Below are 22,117 nucleotides of genomic sequence, written 5' to 3' on the forward strand. Positions count from 1 at the left end.
TATTGGGAATACTTAGTCTTGACTTTCTTCACTTGCAGGGGAATCTGAATGAAAGTTTGAGGTTGACCTGGGTCGTAGCACTCTTAGCACCCTGTGATGGAGAAGGCCAATTTTGGTGCTTTCAAGGCTAAGTTGGGACTTGCTGCTATTAATGTCTGTGTGTCTGTATAATGTGAAACTGTGACAAAGATGTGGTGGCCTTTATTCTCTGCTAGGCCAGGAAGAATTGTCCGCTCAAAAAAGAGAAGTTGTTTCTAAATCCTTGACCTTGAAAAGGCCATCTTATTAATGCTTCATTCAAGACATTTAATTTCAAGTGGGGCAAAATCACGCCTGCATTTTGCGTGCCGATCTAAATATATTTTAGGATAAGTGCATAAATTTATCTTGCCTACTACTTCGTGTTCTCTTAAAATGGCTTCTAGTTCTGTATGTTCAATGTTAGCTTATTATTAACAAGCAGTGTTGAAAGTGCAAACTTCCCAATGTACTTAGTAATTAAAATCAGTGTTGTGTTGGAATTGGACAGAAGGAGTTCATAAATTTCAGCACACAATCTTTTTCAGTATACCTCTGTGAAACACTAGGTAATATTAAGTTAGTACAATTTGGTAACCAAAACTGTCACTGTCAATCTTCTATGTCAATGGAAATGTAGTAGTGTTCTAAAAATAAGTTTTATGTCCTCCTTTAACATAGAAATTAACATAAAAATTGAATTTTTATTTAAGTGAGAAGAGGTAGCAAAGATCCTTGTTTGTGACCTAAGCTAAATTTCCAAAGGTCTTAGAGAGGGTTTCAGAACATTAATGCTGAAAAGATAATTTTGGAATGCGAGACTCCTTTACAATTGAAAGAAAGTTGAGGTGCTAAGATACAGATGCTGCTCCGCAGTGTCTTACATATGGAGCTCATAAAAATAGACAGTTTTCTGTGTCAGAGAACTTGTGCCGTTGGGGACAAGATCCGTATGAAATGGAGAATATAATTAATTCTGACAACTGGCCCAAGACAACTTACAATACCTGCAAAGTCATCATTCATAGCAATATGATAATGCCTTGACCCATGCGTCATCAAATTAGCCATGGAAAAAGTATATGTGCAGTGTTGTAGCCATGTTGGTTCCAGGGCATTCGAGAGACAAGGTGAGTGGGGTAATATCCTTTATTGGACTAACTTCTTTTAGTGAGAAGACGCTTTCGAGCTACAGAGCTCTTCTTCTTCAGAGCTGGCAAAAGTATGTGACCTGTAATTGCATTATTGGAATTCAGAAAAGTGTTATATGTTTAGCTTGATTCACTAATTGTCTTTTCAAATGTTAATTTCTAGATAAGAGTTTGGAGGAGGATGCCCTGGTAGACTCTGATGCCCTGGTTAACTCAGAAGATGAAGCAGATTTGAAGACACCTTGCCCTATACAAATTGTTCTTGCACATGAAGATGACCATAACTTTGAACTTGATGAAGAGGCATTGGAGAACATTTTGCTTCAGGAACACATAAAAGATCTCAATATAGTAGTAGTATCTGTAGCAGGGGCTTTCCGCAAAGGGAAATCGTTTCTACTGGACTTCATGCTTAGATATATGTACAACAAGGTGAGTAGCTGAAGGCTCTTCCTGCAGGAATAAATAAGATACCACCTAATTTGCTAGCTCTTTGCTTTGGCGACCTTGTTTATATACCATACTCTTTCTCTTTATAAAAAAAAAAACCAAAACAACCCTGCCCTTCTGACTCCAGAAATATTGACATGGTGTCACGTTGGTGGAGGCCTTACACTCATCATGATGGCATTTCTCTATAATGTGATAACATTTGAATACAGCCTCCAGTCAATTTGAGTATTTCAGGGAATAGTCTGGGCATCAATAACCAGAACCCTGTTGATTTTATGGGAACCTAAAGAGGAAAAATGGAGTATGGCCATCAGATTAGCACAGCTACAAGCACAGCTGCAGCACCTCTGCAATTGTCTCAAAGACTTGGTTGATGATGCTTGTTAATTCCTTGCAGCATAACAATGCCTCTATCTCATCTCTGCTGTGAACACCCTGAATCACTTCTCTCCCAGTCAGAAAGAATAATGGCAGCGGATGGGGGAGAGGGGAATAGGGTATCCTGATATGGGGGGAGGCACGGGAGGAATAGGGGTGCACACAGACCTCTGCCATGTGAGGGAGGAAGAAGGAAAAAGGACACACAGCATTTCAGGTCCTGAAATAGAAGGGGGGTGGCCCACAGGGAGCTTATGGGGAGGAATGGAGAATGCATGGAGCCCCTGCTGGGTGTGGTGAGCACAGCTGACAGAAGCTATGACGTGTGTGATGCACTAGTAATACTGGTCTTCAGTTCTGAAGTGTGTTCAGATATTCTTTGTAAGTATCTTGGTTTCCTACAGTGGCTAGGTTAACTTCTTGTTGGTGTCACAGCAGAAATTGGCATGGAGGAAGGATCTGAAACAGGGTAGTGGCTTCCAGATGAGTTTGGGAGAATACTGTATGTATAAGGTGCGGCATGGAAGAAGACAGATTTGTGGAGAAGGTGGACTAAGTGACTATAGCCTCGAATGCCTATCAAACCATGTCCAAAGAGCTGGCTGATAGCATTTTACTTCTATTGACTGGCAGCTCTCCTCCTTTTAAGATCGTATCTAGCACTTGCTCCCCCTCTCACTCACTTCCTTCATACAAAGGACTTGAAAAATCTTACCAGACACCTGTTAGTCAGAGGACTACGTGAAGATGAGGGACTACACCCAAGTGAGAAATCAAGTTCTCTGCCAGTTGCTGCTTGGAGTGTTTTCCTAGCAGACTGCTTTCCTTGGACTCAAGCATTGCCAAATTTTTCTAAAACCACAAGCCCAAATGGATTGTAAAACAAGCCCAAACCATCCCCCTCCTTTGACAACCAACTGTAAGCATTGAGGATATATTCTCCCTGCCTCCCCCAACATACCCCCTTCTCCCCCCACACACACACTTTGCCAAACCAGATGATCTGAGGGTGCCACACTGCCCCCTGGAAGCCTGTCTGCCATGGCAACTCGCCAAGGGCCATGCCACCCTCCCATGTCGATGGCCTGGCCTGGCCACGGCCCCAGGCTCAGCTGGACAAATGCTGGTGCTGCCAGGCAAAAACAGCCTAAAACACCAATAGTTGCTGTGGCAGGACTCAAAGGGTAACTCCAAGTGCCAGCGAGGCACGCAGGGTGTCTGTGGTGGGTGGCTGTCTCAGGCCTTGAATCCTATCTGGGGGATGGAGGTGCAGGAGGGGTCCAGTCCAGTGTTCCTCTGAGTCCTCTCCGTCTGCTGTCTTCCAGTCCTGACTTTCCACAGAGGCTGGAGTTGCTGCATGGCGGACGGCATGGTGGTGGCGGTGTGGTCCTTGGATCTGATTTTGGATTTTGCACCCTGCTCCATGCTCTTTAAAATAAATACCCAAAACCCACTGGCCAGTAGGTGTCTGATGAAGTGACATGACATCTTGGCTACTGTGAGGGTGGTGGGATGGGGACTCTGCAAATGTAAATCTTTTAGTGTCAGATGGGGTTTTCAACCTTCTCAGTGAATAGTCCCAGTACTGCCGCTGCTGCTCACAGCTCTTCTGAACAGCAGTATGAAACTCATGAGTCTTGACAATGCTGCTGACGCCCAAAGTTATTGAAATACAGCAGTAAAACTGACTGTCCTGTTAATTTCACTCACCGTTTTGCCTGGCCCAAGGGGAAGTCAAAATCCCCAGCCCTTGTGCGTGAAGTTGGGGAAATACCCCAGAGCAGAGGCTGCTAACCCCTTTTCACTTGGGAGGGGGAATGAAGATCCTCTCCCCACAGCTGCTGGAATCCCCTCACCACCTTTACTCTGCTAGGGGTTGCAGGAGAGACATTGAGGATGTGGTAGTGTAGATTGGGCCAGCATGCTATATGACTTTTCCTTTGACTTTGCAAACCAGTACTATTCCAGGAAAAGTAAAATTTGCATTAGATGTTGAGTGATTGTTGCTCACATACTGTCTACATAGACACTGTTTTAGGGCATCCTTCCAAAATGTTGCTATACTAATTCCTTCTGCTAAAATAGCAGGAAGTATGGCTTAGCAATAGCTTTGGATCAAATGGACTGTCTAATCTCCCGGCCTCTTAATTCATGGCAAAACATTTTTCATAAGAGTGACCAGGGATCAGAACAATATTTCAGACTTCAAAAAAGCATGACTGCATAATACTTGTAATTTTTGACTGTTTGCTGTTTCAGCTTGTGGCCTTTAAAAAGAAGATAAATGGCTTCAATTAATTCAGACATTGAATTAAGTAAGGGGAAGAGTGGCAAAGTTTTAACAGCAGTTAAGAGCAATTAAAGGTTTTCTAGATTTTTCAGTTACAGAAAACAAACTTGTAATCTACGTATCAGCACTTACATAAACTAACACCAGTGCACATGTGTTCAAGTATCTTTTATCTGCTCACTGAACAGTGACCTTGAACAGCCATCTCCCATGGATAGTAGACACAATATGTAATACAAAATTAACTGCCATGCTAGGGGGCCTCAAAGGCATTCTGCTGTGTGCTCATCAATCCTTGATAGTGAGAACCAGGGTAAATTGTTACCTTTTTAAAAAGTAATCTAAGGGTGAAATGCTGACCCTACGAAAGTTGATGAGGTGTTTTGACATTGACTTCAAGGGAACCAGATTTCATCCTAAATCTTGACACTCAATCCTAGGCCACTTCAAATTGCTGCTGTCAAAACTATTTGCTGCTTTAAAATAATGGCAGATGTGCTGATTAATCAGCATTTTGGGGAGGAGAGCAAGATATTGTCACAGTTTACAGCCTTACTAAGAGTTAGGTGAAATAACCCTCTTGTAAATTTAGAGTGTAAGCTTTTCCATACCCTTGACCTCATTATCTGGTATTAATCTGTATGGCCAATAGCGCCGTGTAAGTAAAACTATATGGGTTTGGTTTGGGTCTTTTCCTCTGTGTTTAGAGCTAATATGGAGCTTTCCACCCTGTTTGTCTTGTTTATTCTGTAGTGGTCAGACCAAAACTGTATCTGGATTTTAAAAAGGGTTGGCTAACTATGATCCCTCTTATACACCCTTGTACAACTAATTAAATGCACCATGGGGTGGGAGATGGTGTTTACATTCCTCTGAAGAACGGATGGTTGGATGCGGTATACTGGAGTAGCCAGATGGTTTGATCTGGCATGGCAAACCCCCAAGATGTATCCAATTCTAGACAAGTGGTACACATTACATCTGTGAAATGGTCTGCACCTAATTTACCGTGCTAGTGCAAGAGTCAGGTCTCACAAGTAAGACTGGTCACTATTTGGATGAAGGCTCTGAAGGAATACACGTCTGCTGCAGAAAGAGGCATTGGTGACACTCTTGCCTCAGACAGTACTGACCTAAAGCCCTATTAGAGTCAAAAGGGCTGTATTCTCAGCCTTATTGATGAGACAAAGTGGCCCCACACTACTAGCCATGGTTAAAGATGCCATGGCTCTTTTCACTTAGACATAGTCTTCATTTCCTGCATTGAGCAGCTGGCTGCTGTTAAACAGCTGTTAAACAGCTGCCACGTCAGAGACCCAACATGGCAGAGTGGTGGGATAGAGAAAAATCTACTCTTAGGGAATGTCTGCGCTGGAGGTGTGATTGCAGCACTTGTTGTTGTCATTTGAGCTAGCTTGCTAAAAATGAGTGATGCTGCAAGAGCACGGGCTAGCGGCCCACGTACAGGCCCAGCCAGGACCCTGGAGACGTGGTCAAGCAGCCAGCCTGTGCCACTGCAGCTTCATTGCTATCTTTAGCCAGCTAGCTCTGGTACGGTTTCTGCAGGGATAGAGAGAGACCGTCCCCGCCGTAAATTTTTTTTTCTAAGGTAGCTTCTGACTTCTACCTATACCACACTCTTGACAATTTACTTCCCTGAATCATGACCACTACTGGGAGACGCTAGCTCATAAATTCATTGTAAAGTGAGCTCTTAAGTATTACTGTGGCGGGTTGACACCCATTAGGAATTGCCTAGACAGCAACTTCCAAACTGGCTTGTGGACCACTTGCTGGTTACTACCATTGTCCTTTTCTTCTTGGGTTCTTCTAGTAGTCTGTCTGCCTTTTGAGGGTCTTGTATTTCCTCTCTTGCTGTGGGACCTGGTGTGCTTTAGTGAGGGGTGCGGGGGGGGGGGGGAACCTATCTTCCTGAGGAGTGGATGTAGACTCCAAATGTTTTTAGGGACATGAGGTTGAATTTCCCTTATTCAGCCCCTTCTAGAGTGAATTAGGTGTTTTAAATATTGCAGCAGAGGATGTACTCAAAATGGTACAGGTAATGAGTCTTTCTGTAGTTCTTTTGAGGTGTTCTGTGCATATCCATATGACCCACTCTCCATCCCCACTCTGAAGTTAAAGGTGTAAAGTTAAAATTTAAGAGCAGGTTAGACAAAGACATGTCAGGGATGGTTTGATAATATTTGTCCTGCCATGAGTGCAGGGGACTGGACTAGATGGCTCCTTGAGGTCCCTTTCAGTCCTACGATTCTCTCATTCTAGGAAATAACTGTGGGTTGCAGCCCCTTATGGGGGTGGGGGGTATGTGCACAAGCCTAAAGGCCAAAGCTTTCTCGAGGGAAGCAGTCAAGAAAGACACTGTAGAGTCGGAGCACCACAGGAGCATACATCTCTGCAGGCAGTTACCTCAGACTCCCAGTACAGCTGAGCAACCTCTTTTTCGAATACTTTTTGTAACTTGAAAGCCTGTTCTAAGAAACCAGAGAAGTATATGGAAGTGTGCTAAAATACCATCCTACAAGTGATCCTCTTGCTGTTGAGTAAGTTTGTGCCTTTCTCTTAACAGAATTCCTCGTGTTGGATAGGTGGGAACAACGAGCCATTGACTGGATTTACATGGAGAGGTGGATGTGAAAGAGAAACAACTGGCATTCAGATTTGGAGTGAAGTGTTTGTAATTGACAAGTCTGATGGGACAAAGGTAAATATTTCTATGGCTAAATGGACTCCTTCTTCTTTATAACCTCTTAAGCTTTTGTTGCCTTCATGAATTTGGTTATAATGTTTGCTTTTTAAGTGGTCAAATACTCCAGTCACCCTCTCTTTGTATTAATCCTAATAGTTTCTAAGAATAAAATTTCTATTTATTTATGAGACGGGGTGGGGTACAGGAGGGGAGGAGAGGGAGAAATTCTAGCCTTGCTCCAAAGCCTTTTGCCAAAATCAAATCCTCTTAAAATAAATAAATATATAATTTGCTACTGTGTTGCTGTTCAGATACTTTGTGACTATTGTGGAAGGCTTTCTAGAAGTGACTGCTATTGACAATGCTGTATAGCCAAATGCTCTGGAAAGTGGAAGTATTCTGCAGAAAAAGCTAGTGAATTCTGCAAAAATGAGACACTGTCGTAGTCTGCAGTTAGGCTCCAGTGGAATGGCCACAGAATACCTGGATGCCAGGCTTTAAGTGTACGTGGAAGTTGTTGATCCCTCTCTGTACAGTTCTGGATGTGAGGTTCTTCTTGAGATCTAAGTTTTATGTATAACCTCTTCACAGCAAAGCAAAGGGTTCACAAGTTGCATTGTGTAGTGAAATATGCAGTGATTGCTGATAACAAGGATTAAATCTTCTTAAGCCTGCCTCCCAGAGCTCTTGACTGATATTTTTCATAGGCATGGCACTGCTAGAGCCCAAAGGGAGAGTTGGCAGCGTCATTGGCTGGATAATGTTACAAGTTTTAAGTAGATGGTGGCCTTAGTGAATGTTAGAAAGAACCTTATATCCCGAGTTGTATAGAGTTGCCTCTGTAACTTCCATGATTTTTAAGTCAGGGCTAGCTGACTGATTCTGTGATTGCAGAATGGTCAAAGTGTGGGATCTTGTCTCTAGCAGCTTGTGTAATGTTACCCATTTGTTCTTTTTTCCTATCTTTTATAACGGAAAGAAAAGGAAATCTGAATCTATTTCAAAGATCTAAGGGATCAGACAGTAGAAGTGTCTTGGAGTCGGGACTACTTCACTGTTTCATCACTTAATTAATTGTCAACTTACTTAGTAGGAAACAGCTAGTTTTCCTTCAGAAAATGTTTAATTGCTTCATATCTTCTTGACGTAAGCTTTATCACACATCTAGTGTTCATGAAAGGTGCTGGATTGCTAGCCCCAGAAACTGAAGTCCTCTGGTGTGTCACAGTCAACTGTAAGGGTCGGCTTTGCTACAGTGCCCTGTAAGAGTGCCTCATTGGTCATGGTTGAGGAGACTTCAGGGGGAGAGGCTAACTCTGTATCTGTGTATTCTATCCTTGGCCTCTGCAGAATGCCAGTAAAGGGGTCACTCTTTGGTAGTGGTTTGAGTCGTGGACATCTGTCCACTGGGAGCTGAAGTAAGACTGTCAACTCGGTTTTAATGAGTCATCAGAGGGGCAACGACTTCCACTACCTGGGCTGGATCTGACCCAGCAGCCTAGAGGTGAAACCATAACATCTTGGTTAATTATTGCTGCTTTTTAAAAATCTTTAGGTGGCTGTACTACTTATGGATACCCAAGGTGCCTTTGATAGCCAATCCACTATCAAAGACTGTGCGACGGTATTTGCTCTGAGCACCATGACGAGTTCTGTCCAGGTGAGAATAGCTGTGCTGATAAATGGCAGCTTTTAAACCTCTTTGGCTTAGAAGACATCTTAAAAATAGATCTATAGTCACATTTTAAAAAAGGATAGGCAGACCTTTTACATTTCCACAGCTCATTTAGAGTATTGCAGCTGAATCTCTTCGGATCTGAGAGTACCCAAGCACTACCCTGGTTACGGGTCCCTAGTTCTGTTGCGCTACAGATTCTACTAGGGGAATCCCAAATTGATTAAAAAAAATATAGTGACACCTCCACAAAGATGCATGGCAAAAATTGCTAAATAGCCCATCTTTTACAAAGGGGGGGCTGACCCAGCACAATAACCTCTCAAATGCACTATTGCTGCTCCAGTCAAATTTTTGACAAACTTCTTGCAGTATGTCTCTTGAATACTATTTTGAGGCTGTTTTAAATTTTCAAAAATGACCGGGTTTTTTTTAAGGAGTATCAAATTGGACACTCGTTCATTTGTAACTCTTGAAAATGTAGGCCTCTGTCTATGTCTGTGTTAAGAAATACAGGCATATAGAGAATCCCACCTCTCAGGAGATGACAATACCCTTCAAAGGTATCTTCTAAATCTTTCGATTAAATTTTAAGTCATGAGGGGAAAAAACACACTATCATTTTTATTACCCACTTTTAACATTTAAGAATAGAAAATATGAGTTCTTGTAGCTATGTTTAAAGAGACACTGTCAACTTGAAATCTAGTCCACTTTTAAAAAATGAGATACTATGTTTGCCCTGGAGTCCCCCCGTCACCTTGTATGCCTTTACAGTCTTGTCTGTTTTTTAACTGGCTTTTCTCTTGTTGCTGTCCAAAAGACCCATACAAACAGGAATCTGTGCATTTGATACTTTGTGTATAGTCGGTTTCACTAAGTAAACTTTTTTGGGGGTGGGAATGATACTTTTCCCTTTCTGTTGAAGTAATCTTGCTTGTTACAAATAACAATAGTATACCACAAACTTTCAGAAGATTGTTTTGTGGGTTTCATTTTTTTAATTAAAGGTAAATTTCAGAGCATTCTAACAACCTTGAAATACTATGCTGACCTTCCACGATATCAGGCATTTAGTACATTATCTTATCCTTTTCTCCTGACCCCTGGCTTGTATGACTTCAAATCTAGCCATAGATCACTAACTCTGCTTTGAGTTATGCCTCAGCATTCGGTATTGGCACTGTCTCATCAATCCAGGGGCCTCAGGAGAGGTAATGATTTATTGGCCATGTTGGCGAAGTTTGATGTCAATTGGGATATTTAAAAGCAAAGGAACAGAACTTTGCAAATCAGGCAATATATAGCAGAGAACTATCCAACTCTGTGGGCCACCACCAGCGGGGTTCTGTCTGATGCATCATTACCACAATAGCATGTGCTGGGGCATCCCCTATCCCTGCCCCAAGCAATCTGAGTTGGGGATAGAGAGGAAGGTGAGGTGAGTTTCGAACTGCTAATGCTAAATGTGTGCCCCTCTTACTCAACTAAGGGGGAGTGTTCAGCAAATTTTAAAAAAATATTTTGCAGCTCATTCACTCTTGAAAGAACTCTTACTAGCTAGGATTAGGAAACTAATCACCCCAAACAGCAGTTACATCCAAAGTAGTTGGTATGCCCAGGTGGCACGTTTGAAAATGCAGTACGTGATACCACTTTGCCTAAGTAGTGACCATTGGCTGTTTAGACCTCAGCAGAGCTGGTGTGAATACTCAAGTTCGCCACTATAGACTAAATCTATGTTACGGAAAAATAAAGAATAAACATTTCTCCCGCTAAAAGTCTTGGAACTGCAATATCTCTTACAGGTTTACAACTTGTCCCAGAACATTCAAGAAGATGATCTCCAACATTTGCAGGTAAATATAAACTGAGTTTACTTAATATGGCTTTTATTGAAGTGCTGTCCTCTCAGAATTTTTCCGTTCCCTATTTTGCGATTTGAAATTTTAGGAACCCTATTTAAGGGATTGTAAACAACTTTTGGATCAGATTAGTTCTGTTTTTTTCAACTGGTTGTAAGCACGATCTTTTTTAAAAACAATTAAGGTACTGGTAAAGCAAAGGCGGTTAGTGTGATGGGGTGTGAAAGTCTTTGTCTCCCTGGGAGGGAGCTCCCTGGCTAAGAGGCACGTCTGCCCAGCAATGCTGCTAAGTAGAGGGTCTGCCAAACCAAACAATAGGGGACTGATTGATTTATTTTAGTTAAATTCCAGCAGGAGTCAGAGTTGGCTCAGAGAGGCACTGCCAATTTGGGACACTGTTAAGCACAGCTGTGTCTGATTAAGGTTTGGAACTTTCGGGCTAGCTTGCACTTGAAATTTGTACTGGTGTAATTGTGTTTAGATAGTGGTTGCTTTGTTTTACTGAAATAGTTCTACCAGTACAAGCCCTAGTGTGGATGCAGTTATAATAGTATAACTGCATTTACACCAATATAAGTGTATTCACATTATGGGGGTTGAATTGCTTTAAGGACACCAATCTAGTTAAAGTGGCACACCTTTTTAGTGTGGGCAAGACTGTAGAAAGACAAGAAGCTGTCCAAGAGATGGAAGAATTGTCCTGTTTGTAACCTGCGTTTTCTTCTTTCTAAGTCACGTGAGGCGAGAGTGGCCAGAGGTTGCTGGGTTTTGGTTTTGTGCATGGAACACGAGCCTGGTCTCTTTCAAATAAATGTGAAGTCCCGGAGAGACTGGCTTTTGTGTTAGCCAAACCTCTGTCTCCCATCTCCAGCTGCTCAGACCATGGCCCCTGCCACAGCTTGAAACTGGTTAACACGTCACCTGGTACCAGGCTCCCCGACACACTCAGCTTCGCAAAAGGTGACAGCTGCCAACAGTAGGAGCCAGCTTATAATTAGACATTTTTCAAATGCATTTCACAGCTAATACATAAGTGCTTCTTACTGTTTGAACTTTCAGAGTGCAAGCTGAGCAAAAGAACTGGACAGTTTCTTAGAGGTTAAAGGGAAACTCTGATTTCCCAGGTGGCCTTGGTACTTTGATTGGATTCCAGTTGTCAACCTTGGGGTTGACTTGAATGGGGTGGGAACTTTCTCTAATAGTTGAGGGTGAGATTCATGATTTGGAGGGGAAGGGGGGTGAGAGGAAACTGCCTGGTGGATGAAGTTGGGAAAGGGGGATAGGAGACCCATGCAGTCACAGGTTGGAGGAAGTAGTTTGGGGTTGATGGAGTATGAGCAGTGTCTCCTCCCCCAGCTCTTCTGTCCTGTGGACTTGAGGTGGGGGTGGGAAGATGCTTATATTAGGGAAATGGAATCTGTGGCTTGTCCTAGGTCCTTGTTTGGGTACTTGGCAGCACCAGCTGTGTCCCTCTAATGTCCACTTTATGGGCCTATCCCCTTCCAGAGTGACGTGGTGGCTGGAGTAGGTCCCGGGTATCCATGTTTATATTAGATACTGCTAGAGTTTACAGCCAAATCAGTGCTACCTTATGATCAATGGAAGTAGACTGGGGGCCTCCCAAATGTGGTTTCATTCCTGTCTTTGAGAGGCTCCAGAGGCTAGTTTTGTATAAGTGCTCCTCTGTGCCAAAGGTGCTCTTGCGTTGGGTTCCACCAGGTGCCATCTCTATCCCTACTCCTCCCACGTGTACATGGGTCCACTAGAAGGGCTAGTAAGGAGACGTAAGACTACTGTGTATCTTGACTGTATTGATGACCTCCAGCTGTCTCTTACTCGCATTGAACCAACAAGCTGGCTGAAAGCTCAAGCCATATAAGATGAGTGATGTTGGTAGGATGGTGAAAGCAGCCAGAAGAGAAGATTAAATTAAGGGTATGTGCTATTTGTTACTAGAGTTTGAGGTCTAATACCTTGTTGCTGCTGGTGGATCACGTAGCAGCAGTGCGTAGGGTAGTTCTCTTCCATCTGCACCTAGCCAGGAGACTGCAATCATTCTCTTGAATGCACACTTTGCTACTGCAATCTAAGGCTAGGTCTACACTACAGCGGGGGGTCGACCTAAGATACGCAACTTCAGCTACGTGAATTTTAGGTCGACTTACCTGGCTGTGAGGACGGCGGCAAGTCGACCACTGCTGTGCCGCCGTCGACTCCGCTACCGCATCTTGCCGCGGTGGATTTCCGGAGTCGACGGCAGAGCCATCAGGGATCGATTTTATCGCGTCTTCACTAGACGCGATAAGTCGATCCCCGATAGACCGATTGCTACCCGCCGATCCGGCGGGTAGTGAAGACGTGCCCTAAGACTTTGTTGTCTCATTTAGACTACTGCACTACTCGGAGCTACGCCTTAATCAGTTCTGTAACTGAAGCTTGTGCAAAAGGCAGTGGCTTGTTTATTGAGGAGTTTCTTGCTGTGATATAATACCAGTGTTCAAGGATCTGCTTTAGCTGCCTGTATGTTGGCTCTGGAGGTTGAGGTGTATCTGTCATTGGAGATTTTTAAGAGCAGGTTAGACAAACACCTGTCAGGGATGGTCTAGATAATACTTAGTCCTGCCTTGAGTGCAGAGGACTGGACTAGAAGACCTCTCGAGGTCCATTCAAGTCCTGTGATTCTAAGTGAGAGACCATATATCTGCCCAACTGTGATGGTGAAGTGTGCAAACTGGATCCTCTTCTTTTCCCCTTTCCCCAAGCTAAAATAGAAATGTGGTGATCTTCAGGGCTTGCTGCATCTGTTTCCCATGCTTTTGAGAAGGGTATCTGGTGGTTAGGGATCATTGGCTGGAGTGAGGGTTAGTCTGTCCTTTCTGATATGGGGAAGCGGCTGCAATTCTAAATTGGCTTTTATTTGTAAGGGATGTCAGACACCTAAAGCCTCTGATGAGCAGTGTTTTGTAGAAACCCAAATCAATGTGCAGCATTTTGGAGGGGCACTCCTTGGGGGAGTTGGGAGCATGCTATGTCAGATGGTGACTGCCCCAAGGAGGCCTGGATGGAAAGGTTGGGCAGGGGTACTCCTTTAGCTTAGGAAACCACAGGGTGGGAAGGTAGCAGCTGTGCGAGACCAGGTGATCTGGATAATGAAGCTGGAAGCCTATTGGGGTGGGGTGGGGGGCTTTCAGAGACCATAGTGGAGACTAGGAGAACCATAGGAAGGTGGAGGGGAAATCTTCATGAAGAGGAGTGTATTGTGCTGGAATGACGTGCAGACTTCCTTGAGAGGCCAGGGAACGGATACTCCTCCCTCAGTGCAATTTCTTGAGCATTGGTATTCTCACCCCCCAGGTGCCGAGGGTTAACTTCAGGGCTATTCTTAATATTCAGTAAAAAATTGGAAGCCATTAATTTTCCCATTGATAAAAGACGAAGCATTTGGCAACACAGATTATTTTTGTAATCTGTATATGGCATTATTCTTAACAGTTTCATTTAATAGTTGTTTACAGAGTATGGAAGACTTGCTATGGAAGAAATTTACCAAAAGCCATTTCAGGTAATACTTACTTTAAACTCCAACCTTTTTACATAATTACCTAGTACAGAGGTTCTCAAACTTCATTGCACTGCAACCCCCTTCTGACAACAAAAATTACTACATGACCCCAGGAGGGGGGACTGAATCCTGAGCCTGCCCGAGCCCTGCCGCTCTGGGTGTGGAGGCCAAAGCCCGAGCCCCACCGCCCTGGGCAGGAGGGGTCAAAGCTGAAGCCCAAGGGCATCAGCCCCAGGCGAGGGGCCTGTAACCTGATCCCCACCGCCCAGGGCTTCAGCCCCAGGCAGTGGAGCTCAGGCTTCAGCTTTGGCCCCAGCAAGTCTAAGCCGGCCCTGGCGACCCCATTAAAACAGGGTTGTGACCCACTTTGGGGTCCCGACCCACAGTTTGAGAACCTAGTCAACTTTTTGTATAGGTCTGGGTGAGATGTGTGTGAAAAATCAAACCATGGTAATCTGCCTGATGAAATGTCATGTAAGTGAACTTAGGCTAGATAGAATCTTTCTGGGAAGGCTGAAGGAAATCTGACAAGGAGTTTAAGATATGAAGTATTTTTAAGTCCCCCTCTCTCCCCTCTCCCCCCCCAGCTTTTGAGCCCTCCTAAGGTAGTGATGGGTTTTTATGTTTAACTCTATTTCCAAAACAGCTTGCACGAAGTCCTTCCAATGGTCTTACTCTCCTTGGAGTACTGGCAGTATAGATCCCCGCTCTTCAGGGTTGTGCACTAGTCACCCATGTTGAAGTCCTCTGGAAAGCAGTTTAGGAGTCTCACATGTGTTCGTGTACAGAACCAAATGTTCAATGTGGGACTGTATAAGGAGCTGTAGCTCCATTTGGCTGTGGAGGTGAGAGGACTTGGAACCTCTCAAGTTCCTTCTTCCTTCGTAGGTGCCCTTAGATAGTTCATGCTAAATTTTAAAAGTCTAAACAGACTGTGTTGTCAACAATATTATATTGTCTGGCAATCCTGTTTTGTGCCTTATTCTGGAGCAGTGACCTTTGAGACACAAAGCCAGGGTTTAAGCACAGCGGCTCTTTTAATAGCAAATTGTAGGACGAATGGGTGTTCTGGCTCTGGTGCTTTGTGGGAACATGCACTTCATATCTGCTCACTCCAGGCAGCCTTACACCAAGGGACTGTGAACATCCTGATCTCAGGGTTCCCTTGTAGTTTCTCTCTGCCTGTTAATTTGGTGTCTCCAAATCCTTTCACATCCTCCTTCTTGTTCCCTGTGTGGTTCTTCTACCAGGTCCTGGCTTGTACTTAAATCAACAAGATACTGTAGGTGTACATAGCTAGTGCCCTCTTGCTAGGGAAGTGATGTCATAAGATCTGTTTCATGTCTCCAGTTGATGGAAGGGAGGATCACACTCCTATATCTGGGCTGGCAAGAGACAGAAAAACTAGAGTAACAGGTGAGAGTGTCCTTTTCGCTATCAAAGGTCACAAGTACGTGCTAGCTTGAAGGTGCTCCTTCAGCTGTGCTTACTCACAACACGCAGAGAAATAACAAGTGTCTTGTATTCAGCTTAATCAGGTTTGGGGCTATAGTTTGTTGAATTACCAGGAGCAGATGTAGGATTCTTGATTTTCTGTCACTTTCTGCTGCTATAAGGAATATTAAATTAACTATTTGTTATTATTGTGCTCTTCTGTGTAGACACTAATGTTCTTAATTAGAGATTGGAGCTATCCTTATGAACACTCGTATGGCTTGGAAGGAGGAAAAAAATTTCTAGAAAAGCGATTGCAGGTAAGTTACGACTTACAGAACTCACACTAGTTCCTTAGTTCAGGTGCTGTTCTGTGTTTGAGATAGCGACACATGATTGGCTAAATATTTTCTGCTTGCTATTTTCTCGTAATAGAAATGATATTTAAATATGTGACATCAAGTGATTGCCTTTGTACGATCTACTTTTTTATAGAAGTTCAGAAAAAGGCTAGACTGTGTTAAATCTATTCATAAACTTCCTGCCATTAGACTCAATTATAAATCTCGCGGTCAGCTCCACAGAGCCATTTAGAATTCTTACTTTGCTTTTTTCAGGTAAAGCAAAACCAGCATGAAGAGCTACAGAACGTAAGGAAGCATATTCGCTCGTGTTTCAGCAACCTTGGCTGTTTCCTGTTGCCCCACCCTGGTCTTAAAGTTGCGACTAATCCAAATTTTGATGGGAGGTTGAATGGTAGGAAGCATTCCATTGTGTTAATTGGCTTGGATATATATCACTGACATTGTTTTGTTGTAGCACAGAACTTGCCTTAAATCTAGGTTTTATTGAAGAGTTTGGGGTTAAAAGGTAAAACTTAAGTGTGCATTGGCATATTCTCTTTTTGGGTTGTTAAACATATGGAGGAATTAAGTGATTATTTTTTTCCTGGTTCTGTGTTGCTTTTTAAGTTCTCAAGTAGCTGTTGGCTGTAACCTTGCAGATTTAACATTATCCAAGATGGCCAGGTGTGGGATTCTGCAGTGTCTAAAATCAAAGGATTTACAAGCAGAATCCCAGGAATTCCACTCACATTTTGGTGGGTGAGGAGCTGCTAATGTGCCAAAGGATGGTGTAGGAAAAAAAAATTCTTGCGTCTTGTGGGGTTCCCACCAATTATGTGCTGGGAGCAGAGACCTGAGAGGTTATACTGTGAGTGGTCTTCAAATAATTTATTCTAGTTACTCCAGTACTATATAGATGAAGGGAAAAACCCTACTCTGGCAATTGGAAACTATTGTAAAATTTCTTTAAGCCCTAAATATTTCTTCAGGATAAGCAAATTATTCTGAGTCAGGAAGCATTGTTTTTTTTTTTTTTAAAGGGATTTGTTGTCAGTGTATTTTTCTAGAGAAGAAACTCATTATTACTTGAAATTGAGATGTACCACCTTTTTCTCTGACTGATTCAATTTCCACCAGACATTGATGATGATTTCAAGAGAGAGCTGCGGGATCTGGTTCCATTACTACTTGCTCCTGAAAACTTGGTAGAGAAAGAGATCAGTGGATCCAAGGTGACTTGTAGAGATCTTGTAGAATATTTTAAGGTAGGCAAACGCTTGTACTAATTATTTTTTCATGCCTTACAAAAATTATCCTAATTTTAGAATGCGTTCCCAAAGAAGAGATGATAGTATCTAGGTTGCCACTCACTGATGAGCTTTAGGTAGTTGTGACTTTAATTTCAGCACTTCGACTGAAACTGGTATGCATGGTTTTCCACCAGACCAGCTCTAAGGGCGATCGAGCCACCGGGGGTCGATTTAGCTAATCTAATGAAGACCCGCTAAATCGCTCGCCGATCGCCAATCACTCGCCCATCGACTCCGGTACTCCACCAGAACAAGAAGCATAAGGTAAGTCGACGGGAGAGTTTCTCCTGTCGACACAGCACGGTGTAGACACCGCAAAAGTTTGACCTAAGCTACGTTATGTGAATAACATAGCTGGAGTTGTGTAACTTAGGTCGACTGAGCCCCATGGTGTAGACCTGCCCTAAGTGAGCTACTGTTTTGGCTGTGCCTTTAGATAGGTGTAGGACCAAAAGGCAAATCTTAAATATTTTTCTTGAATAGAGATTATCACTTCTAGTATCCTTAAACTGAGTTTGAGTGAGACAACTTAGAGCAAAGTGCCAATCTTGGTCCTGATATAACTTTAAATATAGGTATTGTGTTTAGTTACACCTGTAATTAAAGTTGTCTAAGCACGTCCATTTGAAGAGCTGTTTTCCTAAGCTCATAACTTAGTCAAATTTGGGGGCGGAAATTGTCCATGTTCTCTCTCAACCTGAGAGAACTCTTCTTAGAATAAACATTAGAATAAAGATGGCATAGCTGTTTTTAATGACTTGTGTAGGGAGCACACACTTGTTGCTGTTTAACCAAAACAAAACACTTCTGCCACCTTTGAAGGCCTGTGGTGTCTCAGGGGTTACAGCAGAAACTTGAGAATAAGCAGTGTGTAGTTCCTAAGTTTCCAGTAAAAAGTGACAGAGTCCTGTCCAGGACTCTTTGTGGCTTTTTACAAATCCAGACTAACATGGCTACCCCCTGATACTTAAGTTTCCAGTGTGCCTTTTGGTGGTCTGGTGAAAAATCTGTTGTGACCTGTGGAGAATTGCAAGGGTTTAAAAACTTGTATCATGCAGGCACACTGCTGTTGTCAGAGAAGAAAAGGGTTGTTTTTCCTAACCTCACAATGTTGTGTTGGCTCCACTTATGCATGTGTGGGTAAATTCTGAAGAACTTCATTTGTAATATGAGGGGGTGTGCAAAGTAGGATCTGTGAAGGCATAATGGGCATGAAGCAGGGTCTCTGCAGCAACCCTTCCTTTCTGTTGTGCACATTCTGCACACCCAGCAATGTTTGATTGCTACCTAGCAAATAGTTCTTCATGGTCAAACTTCTTTTTAAAATAAAATCCCCCTTGGAAATTCCAGATCAAAAGCTACATTAAAAGAATGTGACGGGTTCAAAGTGAAGCACTTGAGTCAGGAAATACTAAAGTTAAGGCAACACTGACAACCAAAACTCTGGCCCTGGTGAGCCAATGTAGTAGAATAGTCTTTAATTACGTGATTGCATGCAGATTTTTTTCTCCTTAGGACCTCTGCCTCACTTGGTTCAGGGATTGGATGTTTAGTGAATGTGAAAGGGACCACACCTGAAAAGTGAGGATAAAATACATATTTAAGAACAGCTGCCTGATTCACGTTGCACTGTCCAACCTGTGCAATGAATGACGTGGGGTGCTGTGAGAAGACTAATACGTGATCATGCAAATAAAGACTCACAACATATAGGCACTAGGGAGTAGAACTAAGGTTAGGAGGGCAGCCTTAAGTCAGGAAATAGTGAAGTTGAGAGGTTTTCTTTGCTGTTCTCCTGATTTAGTTCATGTCTGTTATTCAGAAGAGTTCCATGCAGATTGGCCACTTACTTGTCTCATAACATAGAACTCTGGGTGCTCGGGGGCCCTGTTCTTTGACTTCCGTTCTGAAAGTGGAAGTCCCACCCCCAGCATAGAGCATCAGGGACCAGGACTAACAGTGGGGAAGGAGAAATCCCCTCTCTCTCTCTCCCTCCCCCACTCCTGGAGATGGATAACTATGAGGGAGAGGGGTACAGGAGGAACAACAGAAGAGTTCAGTGTGCTAGCTAGTGCAACTGGCCCAAAGCAGTGAACTCCCTGCTGCTGGCCAGAGCCCCCGTTTCCCATTAATCTCACCCAGAAGGCCTAAGTTCCTTCCCCAGCTCACTGCATACAGGGCATTGCTCCCCACCGACCTCTGAGGAGTGTGCAGATTGGACACAAGTACGTTGTCCTCTTCCTTTCCTCCTAGCCACAGACAAAGGACAACTGAAGCTCTTGGGTAAGGGTGGGGAGCTGAGGACCAGCTTGATTGTAATCAGCCCACTTAGCTTCCCAGCACACCCTGCCACCCCAACAGTCCCTCCCATGTCCCAGGGTGGGTAGTTTCTTCACCTTGCCCCAGATTATCTCTTATTCCTTCAGGGGTGGGGACATAAGTGTTTCTCCACCCCCAACTTGTTTACTGTCGGGGATGGGATGTAACTCTGCTGCTCCAGATTCTGGGGAGGGCACATGTGTGTGTGCGGGGGGGCGTTGTCTTCCCCCCCCAACTTTGAGGAGAGGGGTTCTCCCCAGCCCCCCCAAAGACTCCCCCTACATACATTTGGGGGGGTGTGTGTGTATGGGGGGGCATAGGTGCTCACTCTTCCCTGATGGGCTCCAGGCTGCCACGCCTTGAAACAGTAGTAGCCTCTTCTCTTCAAAACCCTCTTCTATGTGGTAGGCCTCAGCCCTGGTGATGTACAAACCCACCCGAACCGGGAATGGCGCTGTTGGGCTCTGAAAAGGGCTGGTATGGTGTCTCTAAACAGAGACATATTTTTAATAAAATAAAACCCCAAGATTCATCCCTGACTCACTTTGTATGTGTGTGTAAATTGTAAACGTGTCAGTGAGAAGAACCTTCAAATGAAGCAAGTAGAAAGCGTTTTTAATACCATGATAGACATATAGCTCTAATCTTGGTAAACGCACATATTAATTGCCATGTGTCGCTACAGTATTGCTTTGATTCACTCAATATGGAGATTAGTAGGGACAGCATTTATTATAAGGGGTTTGGAATGTATCCCAACACTTTAATCCCTTTACATGTGTAAATGTCAGTTGTAGATTATTTTACTCCTACGTGTAGAGATTTGCTTAATTGAATATTTAGGATTAACCTGAAGGACTGATTTGGACCCTGGCTTTCTTCCCATCATAAATGCTCAGGTCAAAAAAGAATCAATAAAACAAAATTTAATTAATTGTTTTGTTTTTCAGGCTTACATTAAAATCTATCAGGGAGAGGCGCTACCTCATCCTAAATCAATGCTCCAGGTATTTCCTTATCCTTTAAACATTAGCAGAGTGAAGAAACAAAAATTAAATTCTTTGCAATCATTAAGGGATGTATTTCTTCAAGAGACTGAAGATTGTGAATGAAGTGTTAGCACCCATGGGGCATGTTTCTTCAAGAAGGGCCGAGGCAGTTACCCACTTGGGGGCTTGTGTGGGTTCAGAATCACCTAAAGTGGTAGCCACTGGGGTTCGGATGTATATTAACATATCCACTCCTTCAAAACCTTGCCACGTGGTCTACATTTTGACTCAGTTTCCAGTATTGTTTTTATTAGCTTAGTGTCTAGTGCTAATAGATAGGAGCACTTAGTCAGTTAGATGTCAGTTAGTCAGTTAGTGACATGCCACTTTTCACTCTGAGTCTGTCAGATAAGGTAACTGTACCAATATTCCCCTCCATGGCTGATCCAGGGAGGAAGATCAGATTTAGATTGAACTTTGTGCAGTCCAGTCATGCCTTGCTCAAGTGTACAATGCTTACATTGTTTGGGGTTTAGGACTTGCAACAAGGAGGTGCTCCGTTTGTGCTGGCTTTACCTCTTGGGTCTTGAGGGATAGATGGCTGAAAGCCCCTTTAATGAAAGAAGCCGGAGGAGTTCTTTGGTTTAGAATCTGAAATTGTTCTGGGTACCTCCCCTTCAAGGAACCATCTCCTCCTTGGACTTGTTTAAGGGTTCAGAAAGCCACTTCCAGTGCTCCCTCAGATCCAAAGTCAAGGGATGGACTCCAGTGGATCGCCACTTCCCTTCCTCCTTCCCCCTGTGACTTTGAGGGGGAGGGTGGGACTACATTCTTTCCTGTAACATTAATTAGACTGGTTGGCTCTGACATGGAAACAAGACACTGCTTACTAGAAATTCTGAGCCTGCAACCGCAGGCCTGTGACCTGGCAGAGATAATACACTCAGGGGAGAGGGGAAAACTGCTTTTTATACAGCGATGGAATTTTTTTCTGACCACTTTCTAATATGTTAATTTGGATATCCTTTTCCAGTTGGTAACCATCAAAATAGTCTCTTCCATACCTGTCTTATGATAGAAAAATCATGTACAGGCATATGGGTGTATAATTACGTAGCTTTTCTAGAGTGCCAGGGCTGAAATCTTTGCTTCTAGTGAGCTGTTTTAATCTATTTTACAGCAGATCCTTTATTTGTTCACATGGAAGGTTTTCTTTGGGTCTGAAGTTAACGGGTAAACATTCAAAATGAAATGGTACAAAACTGGTTAAAGGTGTTGGTGCTTCAGAATGTAGAACTAATATTACTGGCAAGTCCGATACAACTATGTACAGTGCTTGGTCAATATCTGTACGCTTTCATTTCCCAAGGCAACAGCTGAAGCCAATAATCTTGCTGCAGTAGCAGGCGCAAAAGACACCTACAACAAAGGCATGGAGCAGGTATGTTGATTACAAAATTAAAGCAACGGTATGTGTAGTAAGGCCTCTGTTGTAGAGTTGTGCACAATGTGGTGTTAAACGGTTACATGGTTAACATACTAGTGGACAAACTGGCTGAGCATCAGGACTCCCATGTGTGAAGATCACACATGCAGCAAAAGTCACAAGATCACTCATGAGG

The 22,117-nt window shown here is 43.4% G+C and overlaps 1 protein-coding gene across 4 annotated transcripts in view; it reads left to right on the plus strand.

Annotated features, from left to right (window-relative positions):
- ATL2 (atlastin GTPase 2) overlaps positions 1–22,117 on the plus strand; it is a 56,328-nt gene that overhangs the window by 23,257 nt on the left and 10,954 nt on the right. For 3 of the 4 annotated variants that reach the window (XM_026657706.2, XM_026657709.1, XM_026657707.2), the window contains exons 2-11: positions 1,333–1,601; positions 6,878–7,012; positions 8,553–8,657; positions 10,481–10,531; positions 14,043–14,099; positions 15,761–15,853; positions 16,151–16,289; positions 17,015–17,142; positions 20,457–20,513; positions 21,865–21,936. In XM_026657706.2, coding sequence (XP_026513491.1) covers positions 1,333–1,601; positions 6,878–7,012; positions 8,553–8,657; positions 10,481–10,531; positions 14,043–14,099; positions 15,761–15,853; positions 16,151–16,289; positions 17,015–17,142; positions 20,457–20,513; positions 21,865–21,936 — 1,106 coding nt within the window. The remainder of the gene's footprint in view (positions 1–1,332; positions 1,602–6,877; positions 7,013–8,552; positions 8,658–10,480; positions 10,532–14,042; positions 14,100–15,760; positions 15,854–16,150; positions 16,290–17,014; positions 17,143–20,456; positions 20,514–21,864; positions 21,937–22,117) is intronic. The other variant, XM_026657708.2, reaches the window with a different exon arrangement.

This window comes from Terrapene carolina, unplaced genomic scaffold (assembly GCF_002925995.2).
Source record: "Terrapene carolina triunguis isolate 2854851 unplaced genomic scaffold, T_m_triunguis-2.0 Scaffold275, whole genome shotgun sequence".
Taxonomy (NCBI): Eukaryota; Metazoa; Chordata; order Testudines; family Emydidae; genus Terrapene; species Terrapene triunguis.